We start from the raw sequence: 27468 nt of genomic DNA, 5'->3' as shown, positions 1-27468 counted from the left end.
CACACAGAGAAACATACTCACATGTGTATTTGTATTTGTGCATACAGGAGAGTGGATGGGAATATGTGTGTATATACATATGATTTCAAATACATTTGTTCGTATATAAAAATGCATATGTGTATGTATTTATATAAAACTACATATGTACAAATATATGTGTATATGTGTAAGAATGAGAGCCTGTGAATGCTTTGAATGTAAATCCTATGTCCATGTAACATGTGAGAGCGAGGACATGTCTATTTGTAGTTTTTCTATGTCTAGGGGAGCTATCAGAAATATATGTACACATTATGTGACCACGTCTATAACAGATGATCAAGAATACACACATGTGTCTAGCACATGCGTGCAAGGACATGCATATTTCCACGTGAGCACACGTATACATGTGTTTGTATCTATTTGGGTCCCTTATTGTGTGTGTGGTACACACAGAGTTGCACAAACACAATTCTATCTAATGCTTTTTGCTCACACATGTAGACATTTTTGTACAATTCTGTCACAGAGAGACATGCAAATGCCGCTGACGTAGGGACATATGCTTTCACGTGCACAGATTCACGCACGCACATGCACTCACACACACACACACTCTTCAATTCGATACTAACTTGGCAGGAGAGTTGGCTATAACCTGAGAAAAAGAAGAGACAGAAGAAACAGAGTAAGTCTAAGTCAATTCTGGAAAGATCCCTGTGACAGAGAGAGACGGAATCCAGAACCCCAATGGGAGCCCAGTGAGGGGATTCTGGGCCCCGGCTGACACGACGCCATCTGGTTTTATTCCTGAATATTGCTGGAAAATTGGAGACATGGTGACATGTGATGACCTATCTCTGCCCCCTTCTCCCTAGAGAAAGCCCCATCATTCAGTTCTTTGAGCAAAGAAAGATCAGCATCTCAGAAATGGGATTCGGGGTGGAGGGAATATGGATAGCAGGGGGAAGCAAGTCTAGAGCAGCTCCCAGAGGCCTCCGCTGTCAAGGGAAAGGACTATTTGTTTGGTCCCTTTAATAGCTCTTTAGAGAGATCAAATAGCCCATCTCTACCTCCATCCCCATCCCTGTAATACCTTTTGAAGGTCCTCCTGGAGACATTCCCCAACCTGAACTCCCCCGGAGGATCTCTGAGGAAGGCATAGGAGCTACAGACTCCAGAGAGCCATAATAATAATAGCCACTCACATTCTGCAGCATTTAGCTAACATCTCTCATTAGGTGTTCTTTCACACAAAAAAAGCTGGCGTGACAGATAGGAAGCCCATTTTATAGGTGAGGAAACTGAGTTTCAGAGAGATCAAGAGACTAGGACTTGGCCATAGAGTTGATAAGAGGTGGGATTTGAATCCAGGTCCAGAACCACAATTGGGCAAGAATAACTTGGTTTTTCACTAAGGCCCCATGTGATACTTAGAATGTATTGACGGCATCCACATTCAGTTAGCGGGTATTAACAGCTGAGCCTGACGCATCGTTAGCAAGAATAATGAGTTAAAACTGGAAGTTACCATATGGTGGGCTGCTTCATCCCTCCTGCATCCCGAGGGAGCCCCCCCCTCCTCCCTCCCGGCATCCCTTTCCCGCCCAGACAGAGGCTGAGCTTAGAGGAGGGCTGGGCAAGGTCCCTCCAGCCCCTCTCTGGCCACATCACTGACCTCTAGGCCCCTAAGCAAATCGCTGTGGTTGGCCCCCAGCCGCGCCCCTCCCCCATCTCAGGGTCAAGGCTCTGTCTGGGGCAGGACCTACTGAAAGCCGTCGTTCTGGTGATAAGTGACTTTTCAGTCAGTCACCTGGAGGCCGCTAGTTTAAAACAAAAAAGATTTAATCAAAGTAACAAATCCCCCAGTAAACACCAGGGATGCATGGCAGGTGTGACGGGCCTCTCTCGGGTAAATGAGCTCCCTCCCCTCCCCCTGTGATCATACAACTCGGGGATCCCCTCTCTAGGGACCCAGAAGAATCTTTCTGCATCAATAGGATGGACAGCTGAAAGAGCTCGGTTCTACATTTTTATCTCACAGATAAGAAAAAATGAAACAGAGACAGAGATGGAGAGATAGAGAAACAGAGACAGAGAGACAGTCTGAAACAGAGATAGAGTGACAAAGATAGACAGAGACAGAAACACACAGAGAGAGAGAGAGAGAGAGAGAGAGAGAGAGAGAGACAGAGAGAGAGACAGAGACAGAGAGACAGACAGAGAGAGACAGACAGAGAGACAGAGACAGAGACAGATAGACAGAGAGAGACAGAGAGACAGAGACAGAGACAGAGAGAGAGAGACAGAGACAGAGACAGAGACAGAGAGAGAGACAGAGAGAGAGACAGAGAGAGAGACAGAGAGACAGAGACAGAGAGAGAGACAGAGAGACAGAGACAGAGACAGAGACAGAGAGACAGACAGAGAGAAAGAGAGACAGAGAGAGAGACAGAGAGAGAGAGAGAGAAAGAGAGACAGAGAAACAGAGAGACAGAGAGAGAGAGAGAGAGAAAGAGACAGAGACAGACAGAGAGACAGAGAGACTGAGAGAGAGAGACAGAGAGACACAGAGAGAGAGAGAGACAGAGACAGAGACAAAGAGAGAGAGACAGACAGACAGAGACAGAGAGAGACAGGCTTTTGAAAAAGTAAAGATGGTCCCAGCAGAGCTGGCCCTGTATAGAGGCAGAAGAGGTCTTGGCCTCCATGGTACGATCTGGAAAGATTGTCCTAAAATATTTTCTTCCTCCACATGTCCCTTTACTTAAATTAGAATCACAGTTGGGGTGGGGGTTGGGAGGAGGGGATGGATAAGCTCCTCAGGCCGAGGTCATCTAGTTCAAGCCCTTCTAGAAGCTTCTACAGCCCTCCCCACTAGGACTCACTCAGTTTTAGCTTGAGCTCTATTAGCAATGGGGAGCTCACTTCCTCCCAGGGTAGAGCAAAGGCCAGTGGCTCTTAGATCTGGAGCAGAAAGGGCCTCTAGGGGCTGCTGAGCTCAATTCTTGCCTTTTACAGAAGGGGACAGAAAGGCCCAGGGGAGCAAAAGTGGAAGTGAGATTTGAACCCAGAGCCTCTGAGCCAAAGCCCTTTCTACTAAACCTCATTGTCTCTTATTTCATAAATGAGGAAGCTGAGATGCCAAGGAGGGAAACAGGCTTGTTCCACTAAATCAATGCTGTCTCCCTTGATTATCCTTTACTATTCATTACTTTCCATTCTGGACTCCTTTTTCATGGTATAAACTTTCCCGGGGGGGGGGGGGGGGGGGGGGGAGGGGAGGGGAGGGGCACATCATTTGGGCCACATCATTTCAGGATCAAGTAAATTAGCAAGAGCTAAAAAGGGTGGGGGTGATGTTGGGGGGGAGAACTGAAGGGTGACAATGTGGGTACTCTAATGAGAAACTCTGGTGACTTCCAGGTTTGACTGAGGCCTTGAACCCGTGTGTGAGGAAGGGCTCCTGGAGCGGCTCTGCCTGATAAGGCTCTCTCTGTTCATCCGGGCAGCTTGGAGCATGACTGCTAATCAAGGCCCAAGTTTCCTGGGCCCAGGTGCCGAGATCACATTGTGGCTCGCCAGGGAGCCAAACTCCATGATTCTCACCCCTCCCTGGCACTGATCCCCTAACACGTCTCCAGACACTCTGAGTCAAGAAAATTCCATCTGCCCTCTGAACCCTGGATGACACCAAAAATATCCCCAAGCCGGGATATTTTAGGAAGAAGCCACGGTCCCTTTTCCATTTTAGGCATGCATTGGGCATGGAGCATCTGATCTAGGAAATACTAGATCAGCACTTCAGTCTCCAAAGGAGGCGCAAAGCCCCTTCCCACAGCTAGAGTCTGGACCTCCACATCTGGCTCTCCTCCTCTGCCCGGTCACCTTGGAACAGTCAAGCAGGTTTCCAGAGCAATGGAGAGGAGACTCTACTGTTCATCCCCCCTCTCCTCAGCCCAAGTCACCAGACTCAAGCTCAAGGCTAGGTCCAAGCTAACACCTCAAGACCCATTTCTTGGCCTTCCCCAAGATGTCATGGCCATAGAAATGAGAGTCGCTACTAATTCTGAAGCCTACAAGGGGACATGTCTTGCCTCTGGTCACCTAGGTCAGACACATCACTGGAGAGATCCTCTGACTCCAAAGATGGTGCTTTTCCCATTGTAAGCTCCTTGTGAGTTGGAAATGTTTTTGTTGGTTACTTGTAGCTTCATTACCTAGCACCGTGGCTGACCAGTTGGTGCCTAATAAGTGCTTGTTGGGGCAGTGGATAGAGCACCAGCCCTGCAGTCAGGAGGATCTGAGTTCAAATCTGCCCTCAGACACTTAACACTTCCCAGCTGTGTGACTCTGGGCAAGTCACTTAACCCCAATGGTCTCAGCAAATAAATAAATAGATAGATAGATAGATAAATAATAAGTAAGTGAATAAATAAATAAAGCAAATGCTTCTTAGTTGATGAATGATCCCATCTAAACCTGTAGAATTTTCTTCCTCATGATAAGTCCCCTTCCCAATAACCAATCAATAAATGAGAAGTTATTAAGCATCTACTATGTCCTAGGGTTGAAGTTACAAATATTATAATACCTCCACACAAAGATCTTATGCCCTAAAATTACAGTCTGCCCCGTGATGGGAGGCTTTGTAGGTTGACCATTCTACCATCCCTAATTTCCCCAAGACACCCATAGTGAATGTGTTATAGAGAGTTATAGGGAGGCTGCCACCATTCCCTAGTAATTATTGGTTTTGCTATTTATCTCCTCCTTTCTCCAAAGAAAGAATTTTGCCTCCAAAGTGGCGAATCCCATCATGTTCCAGAAGCTTCAAATATCAGAGTGACTCAACCCCACAGACCAGCTCAGCCCTCAAATCTGCACCCAGAAAATCAGCTGCTCACGCCTTTGACCAAAGGCCATGAAAAAATCTGCCATAAATGATATTGTTTCCTCGGGTACCCCGACCAGCCAATCCCTAGAGAGCGAGAGAAGGTGTTTCAGTGATCCATAGGACTACAACACAAGGGCTGCTCCTCCCTTCTCTCATTCAGGCTTACAAAGAACAAAGCAATCCCTCTTCACAACTTACTTTCAGTGAGACAAGCTCTGAGTTCAAATCTCATCTCTCATGATTACTATTTGACCTGCTTTTCTCTTCAGCTTCTCTCTAAAACTGAAAGGCCTAAAAATGATCCAAACACTAAGGCATCAACTAAGCACTCTATGTTTCATGTTTTGTATCTCTAGCACTTAGCACGATGCTTGGCAAATAGGAAGCTTTTACTAGATGCTGGTTTACTGACTGACTGATTGCCTACTGAGATTAGACTACTCTAACGGTGTTCCCAGCTCAACTAAGAGAGAGCAGTTAGTCCTTTGGGGGTCTTTTAACAGAGAGAAAACAGGAGTCAATTTTCAAACAACCAAAGCCCCAATTCATCATCCAATTCCTCCCTCTGGTTAGGGAGGCTCTAGTTTACTCCTAGAACAATATGGGTCTTTTGTCCCTCACAGGATCATAGATTCAGAGTCAGAAGAGACCTTAGAAACCATCGAGCTCAGCTCCCCCAATTGAACCTGAGCAAACTGAGGCATTGAAGCTAGATGACTTGCCCAGCATTTTGAACTTGTTTTCCTCATCCTAAGTCCCGCTCCCTCTCCACTACTTCAGGCTGCTTCTCCTCCAGACATTATCCACCATGTTTCCTCTTTCTGGTTTAAGGACATGGACCTGAGCCTTCCTCTTCAGTATACACTATTTCACTACCCCTTTGCTCAGATCTGCTGGTTTTGGGAAAGGGATAATTTGTCAGGCTAAGTCAGAACTTCTTTACCTACCACTCAAGGTCTTCCAAAATTTGGCCCCAACTTCCCTTTCTGGGTTTTTATCCCCCAATCCCCGCAGCAGGTGCACTCTGCTTCAGCCAGGCCACTCTCTTCATGGTTCCCTACATGTGCCATATTCCTGCTTATTTCCTCTGAAAACCTGAAGGGCCTGTTCTCCTTCCCCTTCTTTTGTCGATACAAGGAAAGCCTGCGACATTGGAGGAAGGAGCTGGTGGAGCCATACCTATGGCTAAGCCTTTCTGCCCTGGGTCCAGGCAAAGCTTTAGATACTCCTTTCATAGATGCCCATGGCAGCTTCCTTCACAGCATTTCCCTTTTCCCTACTCTTAGGCTGAGAGTCCCTTCCTAATTCTCCCTGAATGCCGACTTGACTTGGTTTGCTATTGTGTTTTCTCTTTTGCATTGAACTTTTTTTCCTCAGAAAAGTGCTCTCCTCTGTTTTGGCTTTTTTAGATTTTAACTGGGCATTGGTAGATTTTCAGCAGACAGAGATAGAGATAGAGTGTTGTCTGGGGCACCGAGAGATCGTCCCTCGTCCAGCTGGCACAGATAATAGACAGGCAGAGATACAGGGACAAGATCTGGGAATTTCCCTAGATAAGGAAGCCCATCCTACCAGAGATTAGCAGCAGATCTCAGCAATTTCCAAACTTTGGGACTTGTCTAAAGTGGAGATGTCAAACTTGAATAAAATGGGATTTCCAGGCTATATATCGTTTTTAGAAAATCACAAGTTAAATCATCTATGTTATAAGGTATTTTAATCTATTGTGTTAAATATTTCCCAATTACATTTTAGTTTGCTTTGGGTTGGTCACAAGTTGAGACCTCTGGCCTAGAGCACTTTGATTTTCCCAAGATCATACAGTCAATCTATGTCTGAAGCAAGATTTAAGGGCCCCGGTTTTATCATAATGAGAATTACCAAGGTAGCAGCTCATCTGCAGTGGAGAGTTGTATGAGATAGGGAAGAGGCAGGCGTCATGGCCTTGGGTCTAGGCCCGAGCCACGCTGGTAGTAGACATGGTAAACACCTGGTTTGACTCAAATTCCCCTGGACTGGATGGATCAGAAAGCACTTGACCCAGCAGGAGCTAGCCAGAGCACCAAGGACCCAGAGCTCCCTCATGTGGATAGGGGTAACTGAGAACGTGGCTTGTGCCGTCACAAGCAGGGAGGACGGTGCACGCTGGGTTACCTACCCTCTCGGAGGTTCTGTACCCGGAGCCTTCCCTTTGAGGCTGAGCTGATACATCTCAGCCATCTCCCTCAGCGTCTCTGCCGAGTACAGACCAATGGGATTGTTATACTGCTTTGGTTGCCCGGAGCCCACTTGCACCTTGGGGCTCAGGCTGTCAGAGGTCACCTCTGGATTGGCCTTCCACCCTTGGCTCCCTCTGGGAGGCGAAGGCTCCGAGGTCACCGTGTGGGAGGAGATGATGGTTGCCTGGGAGGAGGAACTAAGGGTCTGGCAGACCTCCTGGGTGCTGAGAGCCCCTAGGCCCGTTCCATTGGTCACCCCTGGGGTAGGGAGGTCGACCTTGGGGCTGGGGAGAGAGCTTAAAGCTGCCAAGTTGCCATTCATCTCCGAAGCAGGGTCCTGGAGCAAGGAAGCCACCATGGAAGGGGCAGGGGGCGAGGGAAGGGGGCAGAGAAAAAAGGAGTCATCAGAGAGACACAAGCAGTATGGACGTGGCCGTCTGTAATGTAAGGACAGTGTACACAGCCCAGCTGCCCTCCCCCCCTCAAAGCTCAGACCCCTTTGTTCAGGCCTGTGCTTCCACACTGTCCCCTTGACAAGGGAAGCCCTGGAATAAAAAAGCTGTTTGTGGGATGTTGCGCGTCTCCAGCCTCCACAGGCTGGTAATAAGGTGTCTCTTCACATCCTCTGAGAGCTACTTTGCCCCTGAGTAAAGAAGCAAGGAGGGGCCAGCTGGGTGGTGCAGTGGTTAGGGCACCAGCCCTAAAGTCAGGAGGACCTGACTTTTTTTAACACTTCCTAGCTGTGTGACCCTGGGCAAGTCACTTAACCTCAATTGCCTCAGCAAAAAAAGAAAAAAAAAAAGAAGAAGAAGAAGAAGAAGCAGCAGCAGCAAGGAAAAGCTTTTGGAAAAATCAAAGGCATTATGCTCGTGTGTAAGGATCCAAGGGTGGGGGGCAAAGAGGCCAAGCAGGTTGTCCACAGTGGGATCATCCTCTGATTAGAAGGGACTTTGGAAACCAATTGGTCTAACCTTATCATTATATAGATTAGGAAAATGAGATCCAGGGAGATGAAAAGATTCTGGCTAAGGTCACACAAGGAGGAAGAGTCAAAGGCAGGGCTTGCTGGGATTTCTCACGCAGCTGCCAAACGCTCTCCAGCCACATTTCCCAGACCCAGGGCAGCCTCAGCTTAGACAGGCCTAGGGCAGCTTTCTAGGGGACATTTCCCTCCGGGAAACTTAGAGAAATGGTGGCCCCCTCCACACAAGGAGGACAGCTCTATGTTTTAATGCCCAGGGAGGGAACATACTTGCTCCCCTAAAGATCACTCTCTCTGTAAGGGGCGCTCTGCTCCAAGGCTACCATCCCCGAGCCTGATGTCATGGCTCTGTTACCATTCCCCTTTCCAATACCATTTACCCTGTGCAGTCCTATGGCACGTCCCTACCTAAGGCACCCTGATGCCCTCTTGGGGTCTGGGTTATCCTATCCTCGGGCCTGGTTTTACAGCTGCCATGGATGACACTGCAGCCTTCTCCCACAAACTGTTTTGTCCTAAAGAAAATAACTCCTAATAACAGAGCTAAAAAAAACCTTTCCTTTCAAGGCTCCCAGTTTGCATCTGGACTGCCTGGTTCTCTGCCCATTTATATACCTGGTCTTGAAATCTTGGGAGACTTAAAGCCACAAAGAGGCTGTCAGGAGCTCATGATTTATTTGAGAGAAGAGTTCCTGGGTGGAGGGAACAGCAGATGACCAAATTCTGGCTCACTGATATTTTGTTCTTGACTCTTTCTAGTCAACTGGGCATAGTTCTGGAGCAGCTAGTGCGTCAAGTTCTGGGTCTGGAGTGAGCAAGACACTTATTAGCAACTTTGTCACCTTGAATAATACATTGCTCAACTTTGGTTTACCTCAGTTTCCTCACCTGTAAAATGGACATTATCACACCACCCACCTCCCAGGAATCAATTGTGAAGCACTTAGCATGTTACCTGGCACATAGTAGGCACTATATAAATACTAGCTATGATCATTATTAGCCTCGGGCTTCATCAGTCTACATACTCATAGCCGTGAGCCTGGTACAGCTGGGATGGGATCCAGCCTCTCTACTCCCCCAGCTCCTGCTTGGGCATCCTGGGTGACAAGGGGTTTGGATTCCAGCAAGTCTTGAGTTTGAGCAAATATTAAAAGAACCCAAAACTGTGGGCTTTGATAGAAGCCTTAAACGTGCCCGGCCCTGAGGATTTCCTGGGAGAATTTGTCTTCCCACTCTCCAGATGGGGAAATAAGGCCATTTCTACCTCTCAATCAAGGCCCATGGGGGTCCCCTCTGCTCTCTGCTTTTGGCTTCTGAAGCTCTTGGTGTTTCTCTCTGGGGCTGACTTTGACTGGCTCCTCATTCTAAGGAGGACCCCAGATTTTTTCTCCCCTGCCTAGTTCTGGCCCCCTGCTCTTCTCACTTTGCTTTTATGTGTTGTCTTTCTCCATCAGAGTGTAAGCTCCTCAAGGGCAGGCATTATCTTTCTGCTTGCATTATATTCCTCTCACTTTGGGATACACTATTTATTATTGGTCAGTTGTTCTCTAGTTTTGTGTGACTCTTCACGACCCCATCTGGTATTTTAACAAAGATCCAGAAATGATTTGCCATTTCCTTCTCCAGCTCATTTTTATAGATGAAGAAACTGAGGCAGATCAGATTAAGTGATTTTCCCAGGGTTTAAGGCCAAATTTGAAAATCTTGACCTGATTTGCTGCTTCCTTTGAATTATTTTCCTTTGCACTTCCAGAGGAGCCCCTCACAAATATACATGTAGGGTCAGAAGACCTTAGCTCTAGAACCAGAAGGGCCCCTAATTTTATTTTACTTATTTATTTTTGCAGAGACAATTGAGATTAAGTGACTTGCCCAGGGTCACACAGATAAGACGGTTAAGTGTCTGAGGCCAAATTTGAACTCAGGTCCTCCTGACTTCAGGGCTGGTGCTCTGTCCACTACACCAACTAGCTGCCCCAGGCCCTCTAATTTTATCAGAGAAGTTAAGGTTCATGGAAGCTGAGCAGATGTGGGCTCATCTATTGCCTTCTGGCACTTCCTTTTTTGTCAAGAAAGGAAGGAGTTTGATGGCTTCTTGGGGGGAAGGGTCATGTCTTTTGTTTCCCATGAAATTGAGGTTCAAAACAAAACTGGGGTGACTGATTGAAGTTCCTTCTTGAATTTCCCTAAGGCCTGACTCAGAGCTGGGACATTTAGCCAAGGGAACCAGCAGAAAAAAACATTTGATTTATAAAAAGAAAAAAGTTCTTAACAATTAGAACTGAACCAAAATGGACTGGGCCCCTCCTGAGGAAGAGGTCTCCCCATCCCCGGAGGTATCCAAGCAAAAGCTGTTGACACCTGTTGGGGACATTTTAGGGACAGCTGTTGTTCAATCATGGATTAGACTGTGTTTCTGTGATTTAGTGATTTGGGGAAAAATACCTGGGAGCTATGGCAACATGCAAATGAAGCCCAGGAATAGCCTAGGAGAAGGTGGGCGTTGTTTTAAGGAATCCCCCATACTTTTTGAGAACAAGGACTCCCAGTTCTCAGCAGAGAAAAACAAACAAAAAAAAAAGTTTGGAGGGCATCTGCAGACAATGGCCACAGCCACCCTACTATAAAGACTTGATATAAAGTCCTTTGGAGGAAAGAGCTATGTCCTCCAGTCATTTTTATGAGTTAAGTAGTGTAGGTATTACTAGCTCCATTTTGCAGATAGGTAAACTGATAATCAGAGGGGTAAAGACATTTGCCTAGGGTCACACAGATAACAAGTGCCAGATCAGAATTAGAACTCAAGCCTTTTGACTGCAAATTTAGCCCTCTGGTTTTCCCTGAATCATTTGTTTTCCACAAGGACCAGCGTCAGTACTTACGCCTGCCTGAATGTCGATGGCTCACTCAGAACCCCACTCCGCCCAACTTCCAACTGTCTATTGGATGCTAAGGGCTGGGGTCTGCCCCCAAGCCCCCACAAAGCCTCGCTTTTTGTCCCTTTCCTGCTTAATTTCAGGGCCTGATTCACTCAGAGTGGCCTGCAGAGGGCACCCCAACCGCACCTTTGGTCCCCCTTCGTCTCTTTCAACAAGGCAAACTTAAGGCCAGGAATTTCCAAGTCCTGTCCCAGACTTCCCATGATGCTCCGCACATCACCTTGCTGTGAAGGCTGCAGTTCCCCCATCTTTTGCAGGGGCTGACTTACAGGCGTTTTCTGCAGTGTTTTAGAAGGGATCTGATGGCACAATGCCAGAACTAGAAGGACACTCTGAGAACGTTTAGAGGCAGTGTGGTCCTATAGTGGAAGCATGAACCCCAATGCTGAATACTTATTAGCCTGTCACTGCCTCAGTTTCCTCCTCTGAACAATGGGGGCAATGATGCTTTTACAAAGCTTGTTTTAATGGAACATTTTACAAATGTTAAATGATAGACAAATATTTATTATTATTATTATTATTATTATTTAGTCCCACAAATGCATTTTAACTATGAAGAAACTGAAGTTTGATGAAATGAGGTAATACACTCATAAGTTTAGAAGTGGACTCTAGAGATCATTAAATCCAATCTCATTTTACAGATGAGGAAACTAAGGCAATGAGAGACTAAGTGACTTGCCCTCAGACCCAGCTTGTAAATGGATCTGGGTCCCAGGCTACTGTCCACTGGGCTTGCTTAAGTTTAAGCCAGGATTCAAATTCAGCGTCCTGCCCACTTTGACCATCCTGTCTCCCCCGGCCTGACTTATTTTATAGATGGCCAAGCTAAGGTTGGAGTGAATTTGGGGGACCAGGAGTGCTGGAACATTCTGCCTGGCCAGGAGAAGAGCCAGCTTAACAGAACAGAGAAATCTGCCTAGATCAGATCCAGGTTTTAACCTCCCCGTCTGTAACATGAACAGGCTCCCTAAAATGCCTGCAGCCAGTGGTCATCAGCTTTCGCTTGGATACTTCCGGTGATGGGGAGAGCGCCTTGACCCAAAAGGCCATTGGAAATCCTACTCCATTGGGAAGAAGGAGCTAGAGAACAGGGGACAAATCAGACCTTTGTTTACTGCTGTTGTCCAAAAGACCTTCAGCATCCTTACAACCCTCCTCTGAAGGACCCCGTGCCTTTGCCACTCTAGACTCTTTTCCCAATTTCCATTATAGGTAACAACAGAAGAGGATCATGGGAATCTCCCGTTTGGAGCATAGGCCCCTCCTCTGCTGATTTGAGAGCCCTCCCAAACCCTTCTCCCGACCAACTAGACCCCAACCCTTGTAAACACCAAGATCTCTCTGCTCCTTGAGACAGGAGATAGAGAAAGCACCATAGTATAGGTGAGGCAGGCCCTACCTGCCACTTCCCTCCCTGTTTAAGCACCTGCATCCCCTTTTCCCTTACACTCTCACAACCAGCAAGCTGAGTAGACAGTGCTATAGGCCCTCCTAGAGTCAGGGGAGACCTTGCTGAATCCCTTCTCTGTAGAGAGGAAATATTTGCAGCCCCTCTCAGCTCCCCAATTCTGGCAGAAGCTCTGCTGTATTAGGTAAGGGGGCAACTCAGGGTATTCTGAATGACTTCCAAGAAAGATCTAGAGTCAAATTGGGAAATGGTCAAGTATTTTAGAGAGAAAACCTCTTTGGGGCATGTAGGAGCCTGTTCTGTAGAAAATGTCCTGTCCACAGCCAGAAGTCCCATTTTCCAATCTGACCTAGATCATCTTCATCTTCTAATGTCTTATAAACCCCATTAGCACCAACCCCTATATAAGGCCAAAATACCTCCTCATTCTATTTCTGGATCAGGATACGAGTTTCTGGGCCAAATAGGCATCCCTACGAGGGCATCCGTGGGTCCCTTCCTGGCTTATCTGGGATTTGGGCAGGGGGACGGTGAATGTTTTTAGACTTACTTGTTCTTAAGGTTAAAGAACAAACCTTTCTGTGATAGGTTGCTTCTATCTACATTTTCTTTTAGGGTCCAACAGGCTCAATCCTGCAATTCATCATTCCCTGCTTCACTGTGTCTCGAGCGTTCTTTCCCCTTTTTTCTTGTCCCATTAAACGCTTGTCCTTGTTCTCAGAAGACAAATGAGCCAAGGACCTGGATGAAGGAAGGGGGGAAGGAGGAAGACTAGTGTAAGGAAGGAGGGGCCATGTAGCCAAATGTCACATACCTTCTGATGGGGAATCACGGGCATTGGAGACTCAATCCGCGGAGCTGAGGTAGAGATGGAAATGGGGCGCTTTGACCTAGGGAAAATCAGAAATGAGGTTCCAATGAAAACCATTTTTTCTTGCAGAACCCAAAGCTGTCAGAGCTATTTCCCCAGCCTGGCCCCACCTTCCTAGAATGCTCTGGCCCAGTGCTTTGCTTTGCTTTTTCAATTAATATTCATTTATTTTCTCTCATTCCTTCCCTCTCTTTAAAAGAAAAAAAGAAAAAGAAAACCCTTGGAGCAAATATGTGTAGTCAAGCAAAACAAAATCCCATGTCTCAAAATGTGTCTCCTCAGTTTTCTTTAAATTTAATTACATTTTTGTTAAGTTCATTTGTTTTATACCAATTTCATTTTCAAATGTGTCCCTCCTCTTGCATCTCCCCTTAGGGGAGAACCATTCCTTATGAAAAGAAGAGGGAAAAAGGAAAAATGTTTCAACAAAATGAGGCAATATAGCACGAGCATTCTGAGGATTTATGTAGTATTCACTACCCATAGTCCTCCACCTTTACAAAGAAGGAAAAGAGGTATAGCTTCTCCTCTCCTTTTTGTGGCCAACCTTTCTAGTCCAATTTTCATCAGAAATCCATAGTTGATAGAGGGGCCTGCGACCAGGAAGATTCTGCCCTGACCTCTAGCAAAGTCTGGGATCCCTTCTCTGACCCCCAGGGTGAGATATGGAAGGTTCAGACTGAACAAGAGGGAGGGAGGGGCCCTGGTGGCCTCTATGGTGCTGGTGAGTCCCTACACACAAAGCAAGCTGCTGAGTGCCCACAACACTGAGATCTTGATCTTAACATAGGACCTTGAATGAGGACTTTCTCTGAGCTCAGAAACTCAAAGGATGTTATTTCCATATTAATGTCAACTATTATTATCGCTATTATTCCTATTAACAAAGAACAACAATAATAATAGAGAAGAAAAGTTATAGTACAATCAACCTTGCAGAGAGGTTCAAGTCTCACCTCTGACACTGACTAGTGTAAGACTCTAGGTAAGTCAGTTAATGCTCTAGGTCAGAGCTCTCAAGCATGGCACCCCACGGTCTTGCTGTCCCAACTAGATTAAAATGTAATTGGGGAGTATTTAACAAAAATGTTCATAAAAAGACTATAGAACAGATAATCTTAATATGTGGTTTTCTAAGTCAATATGTGACCCAGAAGGGACTCTTAGATAGTTGCTGGCCCTATTTCCACATGGGTTGGACACCATTGTTCTAGGCAACTCTCTAAAATTATAATTTAAAGAGAGAATACTAATATCTTCATTGGGAGAGGGAGATTTCGGGTCCAATTCCTATAGTCTTACAGGGGTTGTTGTGAAATTTAGGGAGGAAATGGGGAGGTGAGAATTTTTTGGATCAGACTGTGTCATTATAAAGAGGTCTAATAGGGTGGAGGTTTGAGTTCGGATGAGGGGTCACCTGTTAGAAACACAGGGTGTGGTGACAGAGCGTGGTAGCTGGAAAGGAACCCCCTTGGGGACCCTTGTTGTAAAGGAAATGAGGTACCAATGAAGAACCAACTCTGAGTCCCCTGTCTAGTCTTTCCCTTTCTCTGTGGTCTTGGGGACTCAGGCTCCCCTATTTTGAAGACCCAGGGTTCAGGGAAGGAGAGTGGGCAGATGTTCTCTGTCAATGGCGCCTGACTTTCCTTGTTGTACAGGATTTAAGGGTGGCCCGAAGCTCCTCATTCTGCTGACATTCTGGCCTGGCAATCCCAATGGAGAGAGGCCTTCTCAAGAGTGAGAAAAATGGCCCCTGTGCCCTGAGAGTGCTACCCACAGACAAGGGAAGTTTCGCCCTCAGTTGAGGGCATTATGCAGAGGTTGGTGACCACTTGTCAGGAGGTGCGAAAGGACTTTTGGTCTTTAAATGTTCAAATCCAGTCTCAGACATTTACTAGCCATGTGACTCTGGGCAGGTTAGTTAATCATGTTTGCTTCAGTTTCCTCATATGTAAAATAAGCAGGAGAAAGAAATGGCAAAAAATTCTAATGTCTCTGCCAAGAAACCCCAAAATGGGTTCAAAAGGAGTAAGACAATTCAAATAATTGGACAACAGAAAAAAAAAATGGGCCATAAAACCCATTCCTCTTCCAGGTTTGGCTGTGACCTTCCCAGGATCCCTTGGGACCCTCCGGATATGGCTTTTGGGCTGGTAGGACCATATGATGTAATTCATTGTAGTTCTGGGACCACGAGATTCTTTGTTCTATGTTTAAAGAACTGCTTCCATTCCAGCTTTGCCTAAACTGGGAAATGGGTTTGCCAATAATTAAGTGGAACCTGACCTGGTGCAGACTGACCCAGGTCCTGGAGACCTCTTTGGTGACAGAATTCAGGAATCCTGAGGTCTTCCACATGATTCCTTTAGGTTCCAAGTCTGCCCCTTAGGAGAGATATGTTCAATTCAACAAGAAAACAGCTGTATCATCTCATTACACAAATGGCAGCTTAAATGGCCTCTTCTGCAAGTACCATTGCCAAATTGGAATTCTCTTAAGAAGTTGGCTTGCTGTGTGGTTCTAGGCAACTTCCCTGACCTCTCTGAGCATCCCAAGAGGCACAAACTGAAGACACTGTTCCCTCTGCCAAAAAGGAAATGAGGTGAAATCTGGGGTGGGGGGCAGGGGGACTATGGAAACAAGGGAGTTTCCTGGTTTTCAGCTCTTTTGGTGTCCCATTGAAAACTCCATGGTGTGGGAAATGAGAACTGCTTCTTGGAGATCCAGGGATGGCTTGTGGCGGTTCGGAACCCAGAACGGCTGAGGTGATGCTGGGCTGTAAAAGCGGCCGGCTTGGGGGCTGTTGCCAGCCGGGGCTAGTACTGCTGGTGTCTTTATCTCCATAGGGTCTCGTCACTGCCAGCCTTGCCAGCATCCAGACCTCCGCTATTGCAACAGTTCAGCCTCAGCCAGGCCAGAACCATGTGGGAGGTCTGGGGGAAAATGTGTTTTCAACTAGAATGCTCATCTCTGGCTCTCCATTGCTGGGATGCCACATTAGCCTCAAGGAAGCTTTCTGAGCTACGGGGAAGAAGGACAGCTGAACACATATTGTTCGAACCCCCCTCCCCACAGTTCTCTAGTCACAGGGAAGAACTCTGAGACACAGCCCATGGAGAGAAAAGGCAGGCGTGCCAGGTGGAGCTTCCCAGGGGAAGCCCAGGGCTGTCTCCCTATGGGAGCCTCCTTTCCATCTGCTTTTTGGGTAGAGAGGAAAACAAATTCCTCCTCACACTGCTAGGAGGCTTGAATCCCTCCCAGGCCACATCCAAGTCTCCTGCATTGTCTGAAGCATCTCAGGTGGAAGGTTATGGGATCATAAGATTAGAGGTGGAAGTGGTCTGAGAGATCCTTCAGTTTGCCCTGTTCCTTTAACACCCAAGGAAACTGAGGTCTGAAAGGTGAAGTCACCTGCTTACTATCCCACAAATAAGCAGAACTGGGATCTGAATCTGGGTCAAATCCAGGCCCAGAGGATCTCAGATTTTCTTACAGAACTCTGTCAAGAGTTTTTCTTTCCCCTTTTAACGTTCCAACTTTTGACAGATTTATGGATAGATATTGCTGTACATGGATGGTCCCCTATTACTGGGTAATCTTTGAGGGCAGGGATTGCCTAGAAGGCTTGTGAGTCACTCCCCACCAAGCACAGCTCCTTGAATACCTAGAAATACTTCATAAAGATTTGTTGAATTGAGTTAAACTGATTAGAACCTTGTAGACACTACTCCCAGAGCATGCCCCAGCCTCAATCTGGATGACTTGTTAAAGCTTCTTTCATTATGACATTCTGTCTGTCTGCTTTTTAGTAGAAATAGTAGTAGCATTAATAGTAATTACTGGCATTTCTCGAGCATGTTGAAGTTTATTAAACACTTTACAAGTTTCGCATTTGATCCTCATACTAACCCTGTGAAATAGGTCCTATTATTACCCCCATTTTAAAAATGGGGAAACTGAGGCAGAGTTCAGTGAAGCTCTGAAATAGTTCAGTGACTTGCCCAGAGTCATACAGCTGGGGAAACTCTGAGGCCAGATTTGAACTCAGGTCTCCCTGAGGAGACTGAACCAGAAGCCACTTGTTCCAGAGCCTTCATTTTGTGGTAGAAGAAACTGAAGGTTCAGTGGCTTGCTCAAGACCATACGGGTCCTCTAATGTCAGAGTTCTTTTCATTGTCCTACAAACTCTCCCCTGTATCACAAGTTCTAGACTTTATTTCATTTGTTTTGCCTTATTGTGTTTTCCTCTTAGTTACTTGATAAGTATAATACATAATAAAACAGATCCGCAACTTTTGCTTTATCCCAATGTGCCGTAGTGTATGTGGGGTTGAGGTGGGGAGGAAGGGGAAGAAGTGACCAATGGTTAGCCCTTGTGAACTCAGAAGTAGGGCACATCCTCAAAACCAGGGAGTGACTGCAACAAAGGAAAAGAGAAGGGCCACCATCCCTTCCCCATCTGGGTGCTAGGAAGTTATCAGAGAGAATCCAAAGCAGAATCATCTGAGTTCTGGGTTTTACTCACCTATATACTTTGTGTCTCTCCCCCACTAACCCCCTTGAAAGCAGAAACAATCCCTAGCACAGAGTCAGTCAATAAATATTCTGTTTATTGTATGCCGGGCACAGTGCTAAAGATAGCAGATACCATAAATGCTTTTTCACTGACTGATGACTCCTATATTCTTTCTTTCTGCCTGCTTTCAGAGTAGCTATAGCTTGAAGAAAGTTTAAAGTTCACTTAATCCAATTCCCTCATTTTACAGAAGAGGGAACCGAGATTCAGAGGAATGATTTACTCAAGGTTATTCAGGTAGTAAGTAGCAGAATTAGGATTTAAATTCAGGTCTTCTGCCTCAAAATTCATTGTTTTTCTTGCTATCCCAAACCTCAGTAAGGGATTATAGGGATTGGGAATTGGGAATAGAGGAAAATGCCTTTGGAAGATATATGGACATCACCAAACCTCCTCTGCCATGTATCCTTGACCCTATGGCCAGACCTTTTGAGGCATGTCTGCTCCTCATAGCTATCCTTGTTGCTCAGGGACAGTGTCTTCTAACTGAGTTCTAGAGGTGACCTAAGAAAGTTTCTGGAGTTTGTAGGAGGCCAGGAGTGGGCTGGTGGGGAGGGGTCGAATGCTTCATGCTTTCCAAGCCCACACAAGTGGAAAATAACAGAGTAAAACCACTAGTAGTCACCTCATGCTGGCAGAAAAGAATGTTATCTTGAGTGGTGTCCTTCACTACAAAAATCCTCCCCCAGTGTCTCCCACAGTTCCTTGTCCTACTTCCTGGGTCTTTTCTAGGCTGATCCCCCTGCTTCCTGGGGATCCCTGCTGTAGACTCTGGACAGGGGGGGAGGGGGCCTTTGTGGACCATGATTTGCCCCAACCTAGAATCCTATCTGCTCTCCCTGAGGCTCAAGGCGCCCACCTGGCATATCAGCTGCACAGATTGCTGCCTGCCTTTGGTATGTATGCCCTCCCTTCTTCAGGCTGCCCCGAGGTGCCAGTGTCCACAATGTGGCAGGATCTGGGCCTCTTGCCACAGCTGTGACCTATGGTCCTGCCAGGCCTTCTATCCTGGGAGCAGCCATTGTGGGTGCGAGCTGATATGAAAGCAATCAGCCAGCACTGGGGAGGAGTTGCTGGGCACAGATAAAAAGGCTCAGCATGGTGGTGATTATCATCCCCTATAACCAGTAGCCCTCTCTACTGTCCCACACCATCTTCAAGGCCTGCTCTGACCCCTCAGTGTATCTGGCAGCTCTTGAAGGCTGGGAGGGCACAAAGGTATCATTCTTCTCCAGCAGCCCACACTCTGAGTCTACCTCAGCCCTATAGCCAGAGTAAGGAGGGAACATTCAAAACCCAGGCCCAGGGTTCAAATCCAGTCTCAGTCACTTACTGCTCATGAGCTCTAGGATTCTTAAGCTCTCTACTCCCACGGCCCTCATCTGTAAAAGGAGTGGATTCAGTGGCCTCTATTATCTGTAAATGGGTGATTCCTCCTCCCCCTCCCCAGGTATGGGATCTTACTTATTGGTGAATAAATCGATCCAACAAACATTTATTAAGAACCTGCTGTTTTCAAGGGACACTGAGGATATCAGTTTTAAAATGTAAGTCTTTCTGTGTGATCCTGGGCAAGAGGCTTACCCAATTTATTCTATTTGCCTCAGTATACTAAACTATAAGATGGGGATAACTGTAAGGTTCTTGTGAGGATCAAATAAGATATTTGTCAAGTGTTTAGCCCTGTGCCTGGCATACAGTAGGTGCTATATAAATGCTCATTCCTCCTCTTCTTCTAGTAGAGAGAATTTAAGACAATAGTAAAAGTGAAGGAGGCAGTCAGCAAACCCAGGAACAGCAGTGACAAGAAGGGAAGAAGAACAAATAATGAAGGTTCAAGAGCACAGCAGTTTTCTGGTCCTAGGAGCCAGCTGGCACTGCCCAGGAAAGCCAGGAAAACTCCAGTCGGCCTTCAGTGATCAGTGAAAGATCAAAGCCTGGAGGACTGAAGGCAAGATGGGGGAGCAGCTCTGAGAGCAGAAGTGGACATTGACCAAGGCTGGAGCTGGGCTTGGAGGCTCCGGCTTTCCTTCTCCATCCATTGACCTGATTCTCTGCCGCCATCTTGTTCAGAATCCACACTAAATCAATCTGTGCTTATCTTCTTGGACTCTATGACTTGAGACTGGGCCTAGGAAAGGTCCTCAGCCCTTGCTGCTGCTACACCTGTGGTCTCTGGGCCCCCTCCTCACACTCAGGCCCCATTCCAGCCTCCAAACTGGGCTCCCACTTACTTCTGCAGCGTGAGGCTCAGGTTGTAGCTGGCTGACTTGATTTTGTTCTGGGCCTCCAGGTGGGTCATGGTATCTGTGTTCACACCATCAATAGCCACCACAAGGTCCCCCTGGGTGAGCTGAGACTGGGCTGCCTTGCTGCCAGGAGTGATCTGCAGAGACCAGAAAAAGGGAAAAGGTTAGAGGGCTCTTGGTGACCTTGCTCATGGACTCAGTGGTCAAGAAAGAATCAAGAAGTTAGCATTCTTTCCCAGCCTCAAGTCAAGGCTAAAGGGGGGGGGGATAACCAAGTCTATGTTCACAGATATATGCTTCATGTCTTATAGTCTGTGATACTTCAAGAAGAGAGACATAGAGACAGATCCAGGCCTCCTTCTCCTTCCCTCTTCTCTCACCAGGGAAGTCTGTTAAATGTTTAACAACCATCTCTCCAGGGGGGGATAAATGCTTAACAACCAGCTCACATGAGAAGAGATCAGCTTTTCCACTGTGCTTTTGAGTTTAATCAGAATTCTTGACATTTTCTCCACTACTTTAAGTCTAGGCAATCATCACAACAATAAATCCAGCCCTGATTTATAGCACTGAGGATTTCTGAGCTATAAGTACTCACACTGAAAACTGAACCATCTGTAAGAGACAGTTTCCACATAGCCCTGCCCCCTGCCCATCTCTGAGCTGGTCCCCTTGCATCATCCTGTGGGAAAGGCCAGCTCCATGACAACAGACATCATATGGAGCGCCTGTGCAATCAGAGAACTTAAATAGGAGGATCTTACGAGATTATCTAACCCAACCCTCTTTATTCTGTAATTGAGGAAGTTAAGACCCAGAGAGAGGTTAAATAATTTGACCAAAGTCACACAGCATATTAGAGGCAGTGCTAGAACTGGAAGCCAGGTCTCTAGACTATTATTGGAGGTAATAATAATAACCGATAGTCTTTATGTAATGTTTGCAAAGCACTTGACAAACATTTTCTCATTTGATCATCACAACAACCCTTGATGGTAGGTACTATTGTTAATAATCCCATTTTACAGATGAGGAAACTGAGGCAGACAGAGGTAAAGTTTCTTGCCCATAGTCACACATCTCTAAGCCCTCTAGCTCTAAGTTTCTATGATTCCATAAATACTGGGGGAGTTGGGGGAAGCGGGGTGTCTGTCCTTGGAACCCCGGCTGCCTGGTGACAGCTCATGTTGTGATGGTTATTTTCTGGAAGCCCTTGCCCCAGCTCCCACAGTGACAAACCAAGAACCATCACTACCAGTTTCTAGATGAAATGGTTCATTCTCAGAGACCCTGCCCAAAAAAATCCATGGAGCTATGTCACCTGGCTTTGGGTCACCTGACCCCAAAGCTGGGACCCTCCTGAAAAGCCCAGACATCTTCACCATTAATTGTGCAATTAAACACTCTACTCCTGCCCTCTCTCCAGCCTGATGCAGAAGCTCCCAGGGGAAGGGCAGAGAGAGCTCAGGTGCAGACCCCTTTCCCAGATGAGAGGTGAAAGGAAAAAGAGGAGTCTCTTCCTGACCCTCTCCTTGGCCAAAGTCCTCTTGCCCAAGAATATTTGGGTCGTCCACTGCCCTCAGACCACACCAAGTCGAAAGCCTGAGGAAGGCTCAAAGTGGGCCCATTCCTGAGGGGGTGGGGTGGTTCCAAAGTTCCAGGCCCTCAGCTGGAGGCTCCAAGGCTGTGCCAGGAACATTGCAGCAGCCCGGGCTGGGCCAAGTGTAGAGAGGGTTGATGACCTTGACTTTAAACAGTTTCTGTTACTTAGTAAGTGCTCAATTAAATGCTTATTCATTTCATTCATTTATTCACTTGGTTAAAAAAAAAAAATACTGGATTTGGGGGCAGTTAGGTGGCACAGTGGATAGAGCATCAGCCTTGAATTCAGGAGGACCTGAGTTCAAATCTGGTCTCAGACACTTAATACTTCCTAGCTGTGTGACCCTGGGCAAGTCCCTTAACCTTAATTGCTTCAGCAAAAACAAAACAAAACAAAACAAGCAAATACTGGATTTGAATGCAAAAGACCCAGAATGGAATCCCACCTCTTGACTTTGTCAGGTGGCTTAACCTCCCTGCCTGAACAAGGTGACTTCTTACTCCCCTCCCAGCTCTAGATCTATGTCCCTAATTAGTAAGTCCCTACTGTGTGCCGAGCACTGTGCTAGACCCAGTGGGACTTCGAGAGTTCAAAGGAGACACAATCTTACTTCATTGGAAAAGAGACAGGACGAGCCAAGTGAGCTGGGAGAGGGCAGAGGCCTCCCCCCACCCGGGGAATCTGAGAAGGGACCAACTCTATTTTAATGCCTCCGTAGAAATGCCACTGGTGAGGAGGGGAAAGGAGTGTTTGGCAGGCACAGACAATGGTTCGGAGGTCAGAGAGAGAGGGCGATTCTAAGGAAAGGGAGGCTGTGGCAAATGGATGCCCAGTTCAACTGGAACCCAGTCCGACTGCAAGAAATAGGAGTTCAATGGGCATGGAGAGGGTGGCAGGCGTTTGACAGACAAGCTCAGTAGGCTGGTGAGAACTGATTATTAAATTTTCAGCGTGGGCCGTAAACCTCAGAAATCAGCAAATGCTTCAACTCGGGTCGTAATTTATAATTTTGTTGACTGTTAGATTGAAGAAAGAGATAGGAAAATATGCTAAGTATGCCAAAAAATCAATTGTTCACCATTTACCAGCACACCATGGTGGGGGGGAGGGTCGAGCAGAGATTAAGGAGGGCCTTGAATGCCAAACCAAAGACCCCTCTTCTGGAAGATTTTCTGAATGCCTCATTCTAACTCCCCCTGCTATCTCTCTTGCCCAGTGTCAGCCTCCTTCTTGTACCAAGTGACTGCATCGAGTTGGCTCTTGGACTTAGGGCTCCCCCAGCCCCCCGGGTTTGGCAGCTCTCCCTGGGTGAGTGCCCTCCCCGCTGAAGGGGAGAAGACACAAAAACAGGAAAATTGAGCCCCAAGCGTCGTGCCAATGTGGCCCTCACAGCCGGCAAGCTGGCGCCTTCCTCCCACCCCCTGCCAGCCACCTGTCTCTGCTCGTCAGGGATCCCCCTTGTGCTGACCTTTGGCAGACCCCCCCCCCACAAGGACCAAGCGGCTGTTATGGGAGGAGTGAAGTCCCATCTCCTTCCAGTTTCGAGGGCAGGGATGGGACTTTAGTTGCTGACAATGAGAAAATGAAGGGTCAAGCCAGAGGGGCTTGGGGCAGGGGCTGACCTAGGTAGAGGCGCAAGGAGAGACATTTTCAACTCAAAAGCTTCAGAGTCGGAGACCATGTAGGTCAAGGACTCTCTGCCTGGGATCGAGGGGTTTGGGGGAGATTTCAAGGGTCTGTGAACTTAGATGAGGAAAAATTATGTCATCTTTTCACTCATCTTCAGCCTCCTTTGATTGGTTTTCAGTTGGTTTTATTCTTTTAAAAGCCTGATTCTGAGAAAAGTCCCTAGGCTTCCCCAGACACTGTCACAGAGGTCCATGGCACAGGAAAGATTATCTGTTGTTATTATTTAGACATTTCCATGATGTCTGACTGGTCATGACCTCATTGGAGTTTTCTTAGCAAAAATACCAGAATGCTTTGCTATTTCCTTCTTCAGCTCAATTTTACAGATAAAGAAATTGAGGCACACAGGGTAAAGTGACTTGCCCAAGGTCACATAGCCAATAAATCCTGAGCAGATTTCAATTCAGGGAGCTTAGTTTTTCTGCCTCCAGAACTGGTGATCCTGTGCATTATAGTGCCCCGTAGCTTCCCCACCTATTATTTCATCTTCATATTACAGATGAAGAAACTGAGTCCCAAAGTTGGGTCTGACTTCTCCAAAGTCATAAGCAATGTACTCTGACTCACAATTTGGTAGGTTCCTTCTACACCACCCAACCTCTCCACCATTCTTCAACCAACACTGAACTTTGGAGCAATCTGGGTGGGGCCTTAGAAAGTAGCTTATCTGATCCAAGGAATAGTCAAAGAAGCCAAGGTATGACTAGAAGAGCCAGAACCTGATTCCAGGTCCTCTGGATCCAAATTCAATGTTCTTTTGACTGTACCATGCTACCTAGATGAAGGAATGAATGAATGAATGAATGAATGAACACTAATGAAATTGGAACCCTGACTTCAAAGCTAACCTCAGACACTTAACACTTCCTAGCTGTGTGACACTGGACAAGTCACTTAACCATGATTGTCCCTCAGAAAAAAAATTTGAAAAAAGAAATTATCATCTTCCACCATCCACACCTCCTTCTGATACCTTAATTCTAGGCATTCTAGTCCCCTAGACTCCAACTCAGAAATCTGACTGTGTGCTGGCAAATGTTTAACAAACCAACTTGGGGGTGGGCATGGGGATGGAGACAGGGAAAGGAATGAGCACGGCCTTATTGACTTTTTCTCTGTTACTTTCTAAGCATAGCCAACTAACAAAACAATAAAACAAGGCCTGATTTGTAGCACGTGTGTCTCTTCAGCGGTGTAAATTTTCATACTGAAAATTTAACATCTGGTTTGAGCCACTTGAACTGGCCCCATCCTGTCCCAGTCCTTCCTTTTCGGTAAGCAGAAGCCCCCCTTCCCCATTTAATCAGTGGCCAAGTCTCTGTCATCCTTTCCAGGGCAAAACTTTTCACCACCCTAGTGAAATCCTAGTTCCTCATTGTCCTTTGTCTGGAGGGAAGCTCTGCTGATGTTGGGGTACTCATCTCTAATCTCTTTTTTTTCTTTTGAAATACCCAGGAGTGACCCCCCCCCCAGGAGGTCCACTTTGAAAGCCTGAGACTACTTTTCTGGATCATAATTCTGGAGGTCACCAATGAGGAAAGGAGGGAAGAGAAATCAGTATGGAATCATTTTGTGGATCTTGACGGCAGAACTTGTTTTTACAATAGAGGTAAAAAGCCCCAAAGACATGGCACAGTTGCTCAGGTTCTTATGTCAGTGTGGGGATATGAACCTGTGTTCTCTAAGAGTTCTTCCCACAGAAAACTCAGCTCCTGTAAACCACAGGGACCAGATGCTTTAAAGGAGACAAAAGGCAGAGGTGATTGTTGGCTTGCGTCATGGAAAAACCTCCTAACAATGGCGGAGAAGGCAGACTGAAAAGGTAGTGAGCTGCCCTTCCTTGGGGGTCTGCTAGTGGAGCCGGACCACCGTTTGTCAGAGATCACTGAAAGGGATTTTTGGTGTTTCATCTAGCTGAGACAGAAGGGGCCCGAGCCCCTCTCTTTCCAGTCCAGAAGTGTGATTTCCATCCTGGCTTGGTTTTGGCCATGAGTCGGAGGCCAGGGGTAGGCCCCACCTCTCCTGGGTACCAAAGAGCAGAGAATTTTCCTGGAAGGGACACAAGCCCCTGAGCCCTATTTATAACTGACTTCTTAACTTAGCTGAGTATTTATAGGCAGTGAGACATTCTCCCCAGCTCCACACCATGAAGGCCTCCAGCAGAACAGGGCATGGGGGAGGGGGGGAGGAGATGGGAAGGAAGGAGGGCTGAGCAGGACCCCAGAGGGGCTGAAAGATGGACCCTGGGCCCTCAGCTCCAGCTAGGGCAACCAGAGGGGGTGCTCAGCAAGGGCCTCTGGTCCAGCCCTGGAAGGGGGAGAAAAAGGGGGGTGGGTGGTTTTTCCACAGTGCAGTGTTAGCTGACCAAATTAGCTCATTCTCCATGGATGCCTCCCCTTCATACCAATAAACTCAGGTTACAGCAAAATCCAGGACACCTCAAGAAGTTGGGAGGCTCTGTGTGGAAACTTCAGGTGTCCCCCAGCTCTATTCCCTCATACTGAAGGTGAGAAAACTACAGCGCAGACATCAAAACCCAGCTCAGAATGCTGATAAATGTAGGAGGAACGATTTTAATCCAGATCTCCTGGTTCCAAGTTCAGAGCTCTATCTACTAGACCCAACTGTCTTTCTTTTTTTTTTTTTTTTTTTTTTGGCTGAGGCAATTGGGGTTAAGTGACTTGCCCAGGGTCACACAGCTGGGAAATGTTAAGCGTCTAAGGTCACATTTGAACTCAGGTCCTTCAGATTTCAGGGCTGGTGCTCTACCTAGCTTCGAGCCCCCCCCCCAACTGTCTTTCTTGAGGCCAGAGCCCTCACTCTGATTTGATATATGGTATATGGTGATGGGCTTGGGACTCAATGAGATGGGGATGGAGGATTTCTAGATAGAGTGCCCAACGACAAAATGGGAAAGGAAAGAAAGCAAAAATAAGCTTTAATTAAGCACTTATTGGGTGCCAGGCACTGTACTAAGTGCTTTAAAAACAGTATCTCATTGGATACTCACAATAACTCTAATAGGTAAATGCTATTATTACCCACATTTTAAAGATAATGATAACAACAACAAATAAGCAGCTCACATTGATATAGGACTTACTATGTGTTGGGCTCCTTATCATTATTATTGCATTAGATCCTTGAAACAACTCTGGGAGGTAGGTGCTATTATAACCCTGGTTTTAAAGATGAGGAAACTGAGGCAGGTTAAATGACAAAGTATCTGAGATCATTTTTGAACTCAGGGCTTCCTGACTCCAGACCCTTCTCTCCATACTGTGGGCCACCTGGATGTCTCTGGGTGGGGTTCAAAGAAGGGTTACCAGAGCAACCCAAGGTTACATTGTAGTGACTTCCTTTGTATTGTTTATATACCAGAGCAATCAGAGGTTACATTGTAGGGACTTCCTTTGTGTTTTTACAGACCAGAGCAACCAGAGGTTATATTGTAGCAACTTTCTTTGTGTTTTATAGACCAGAGCAACCAAAGGTTACATTGTAGCCACTTTCTTTGTGTTTTACAGATCAGAGAAATCAGAGGTTACATTGTAGCAACTTTCTTTGTGTATTACAGATTAGAGCAATCAGAGGTTACATTGTAGCAACTTTCTTTGTGGTTTACAGACCAGATCAACTAGAGGTTACATTGTAGCAACTTTCTTTGCTTGTTTACAGACCAGAGCAACCAAAGGTTACATTGTAGTGACTTCCTTTGTGTTTTTTATATACCAGAGCAACCAAAGGTTACATTATAGTGACTTTCTTTGCTTTTTTTTTTTTTTTTTTTTAATATATACCCTACATAATGGACATGTAAATCCTGGGCCCGGGTTTAGATCCAGAACCTTGCTCTATGGGAATTCTGTTTTCCTTTGTTCTCCCTCCTTCCATCTGAGAAACCTAGAACGTGGGTGTTCCCCATATAGCTCCATTCTTTTATGAATGGCCCCAGCTCCACTCACTTTCTGGATTCTCCATCTCTTCAGCAGCACCTCCCATCCCTCCTTTTCTACCTTGCCCTTGCCCATTATCTTTCCC

At 46.5% G+C, this 27468-nt stretch overlaps 1 protein-coding gene across 18 annotated transcripts in view; it reads right to left on the bottom strand.

The window, feature by feature from the left end:
* Nucleotides 1-27468, bottom strand: part of LDB3 (LIM domain binding 3) — a 123757-nt gene that overhangs the window by 57085 nt on the left and 39204 nt on the right. For 11 of the 18 annotated variants that reach the window (XM_074296403.1, XM_074296404.1, XM_074296409.1 and 8 more), the window contains 3 exons: nucleotides 20121-20272; nucleotides 13254-13329; nucleotides 621-643 (listed from right to left, as the gene is read on the bottom strand). In XM_074296403.1, the coding sequence (XP_074152504.1) occupies nucleotides 621-643; nucleotides 13254-13329; nucleotides 20121-20272 (251 nt within the window). Of the gene's footprint in view, nucleotides 1-620; nucleotides 644-7040; nucleotides 7439-13253; nucleotides 13330-20120; nucleotides 20273-27468 lie in introns of all 18 variants that reach the window. The other 7 variants (XM_074296396.1, XM_074296397.1, XM_074296411.1 and 4 more) reach the window with 1 other exon arrangement.

The sequence above is a fragment of the Sminthopsis crassicaudata genome, chromosome 2, assembly GCF_048593235.1.
Source record: "Sminthopsis crassicaudata isolate SCR6 chromosome 2, ASM4859323v1, whole genome shotgun sequence".
NCBI lineage: Eukaryota > Metazoa > Chordata > Mammalia > Dasyuromorphia > Dasyuridae > Sminthopsis > Sminthopsis crassicaudata.
The sequence above is the reverse complement of the archived record's forward strand: the minus strand, read 5'-3'. Positions and strand labels throughout refer to the sequence as shown.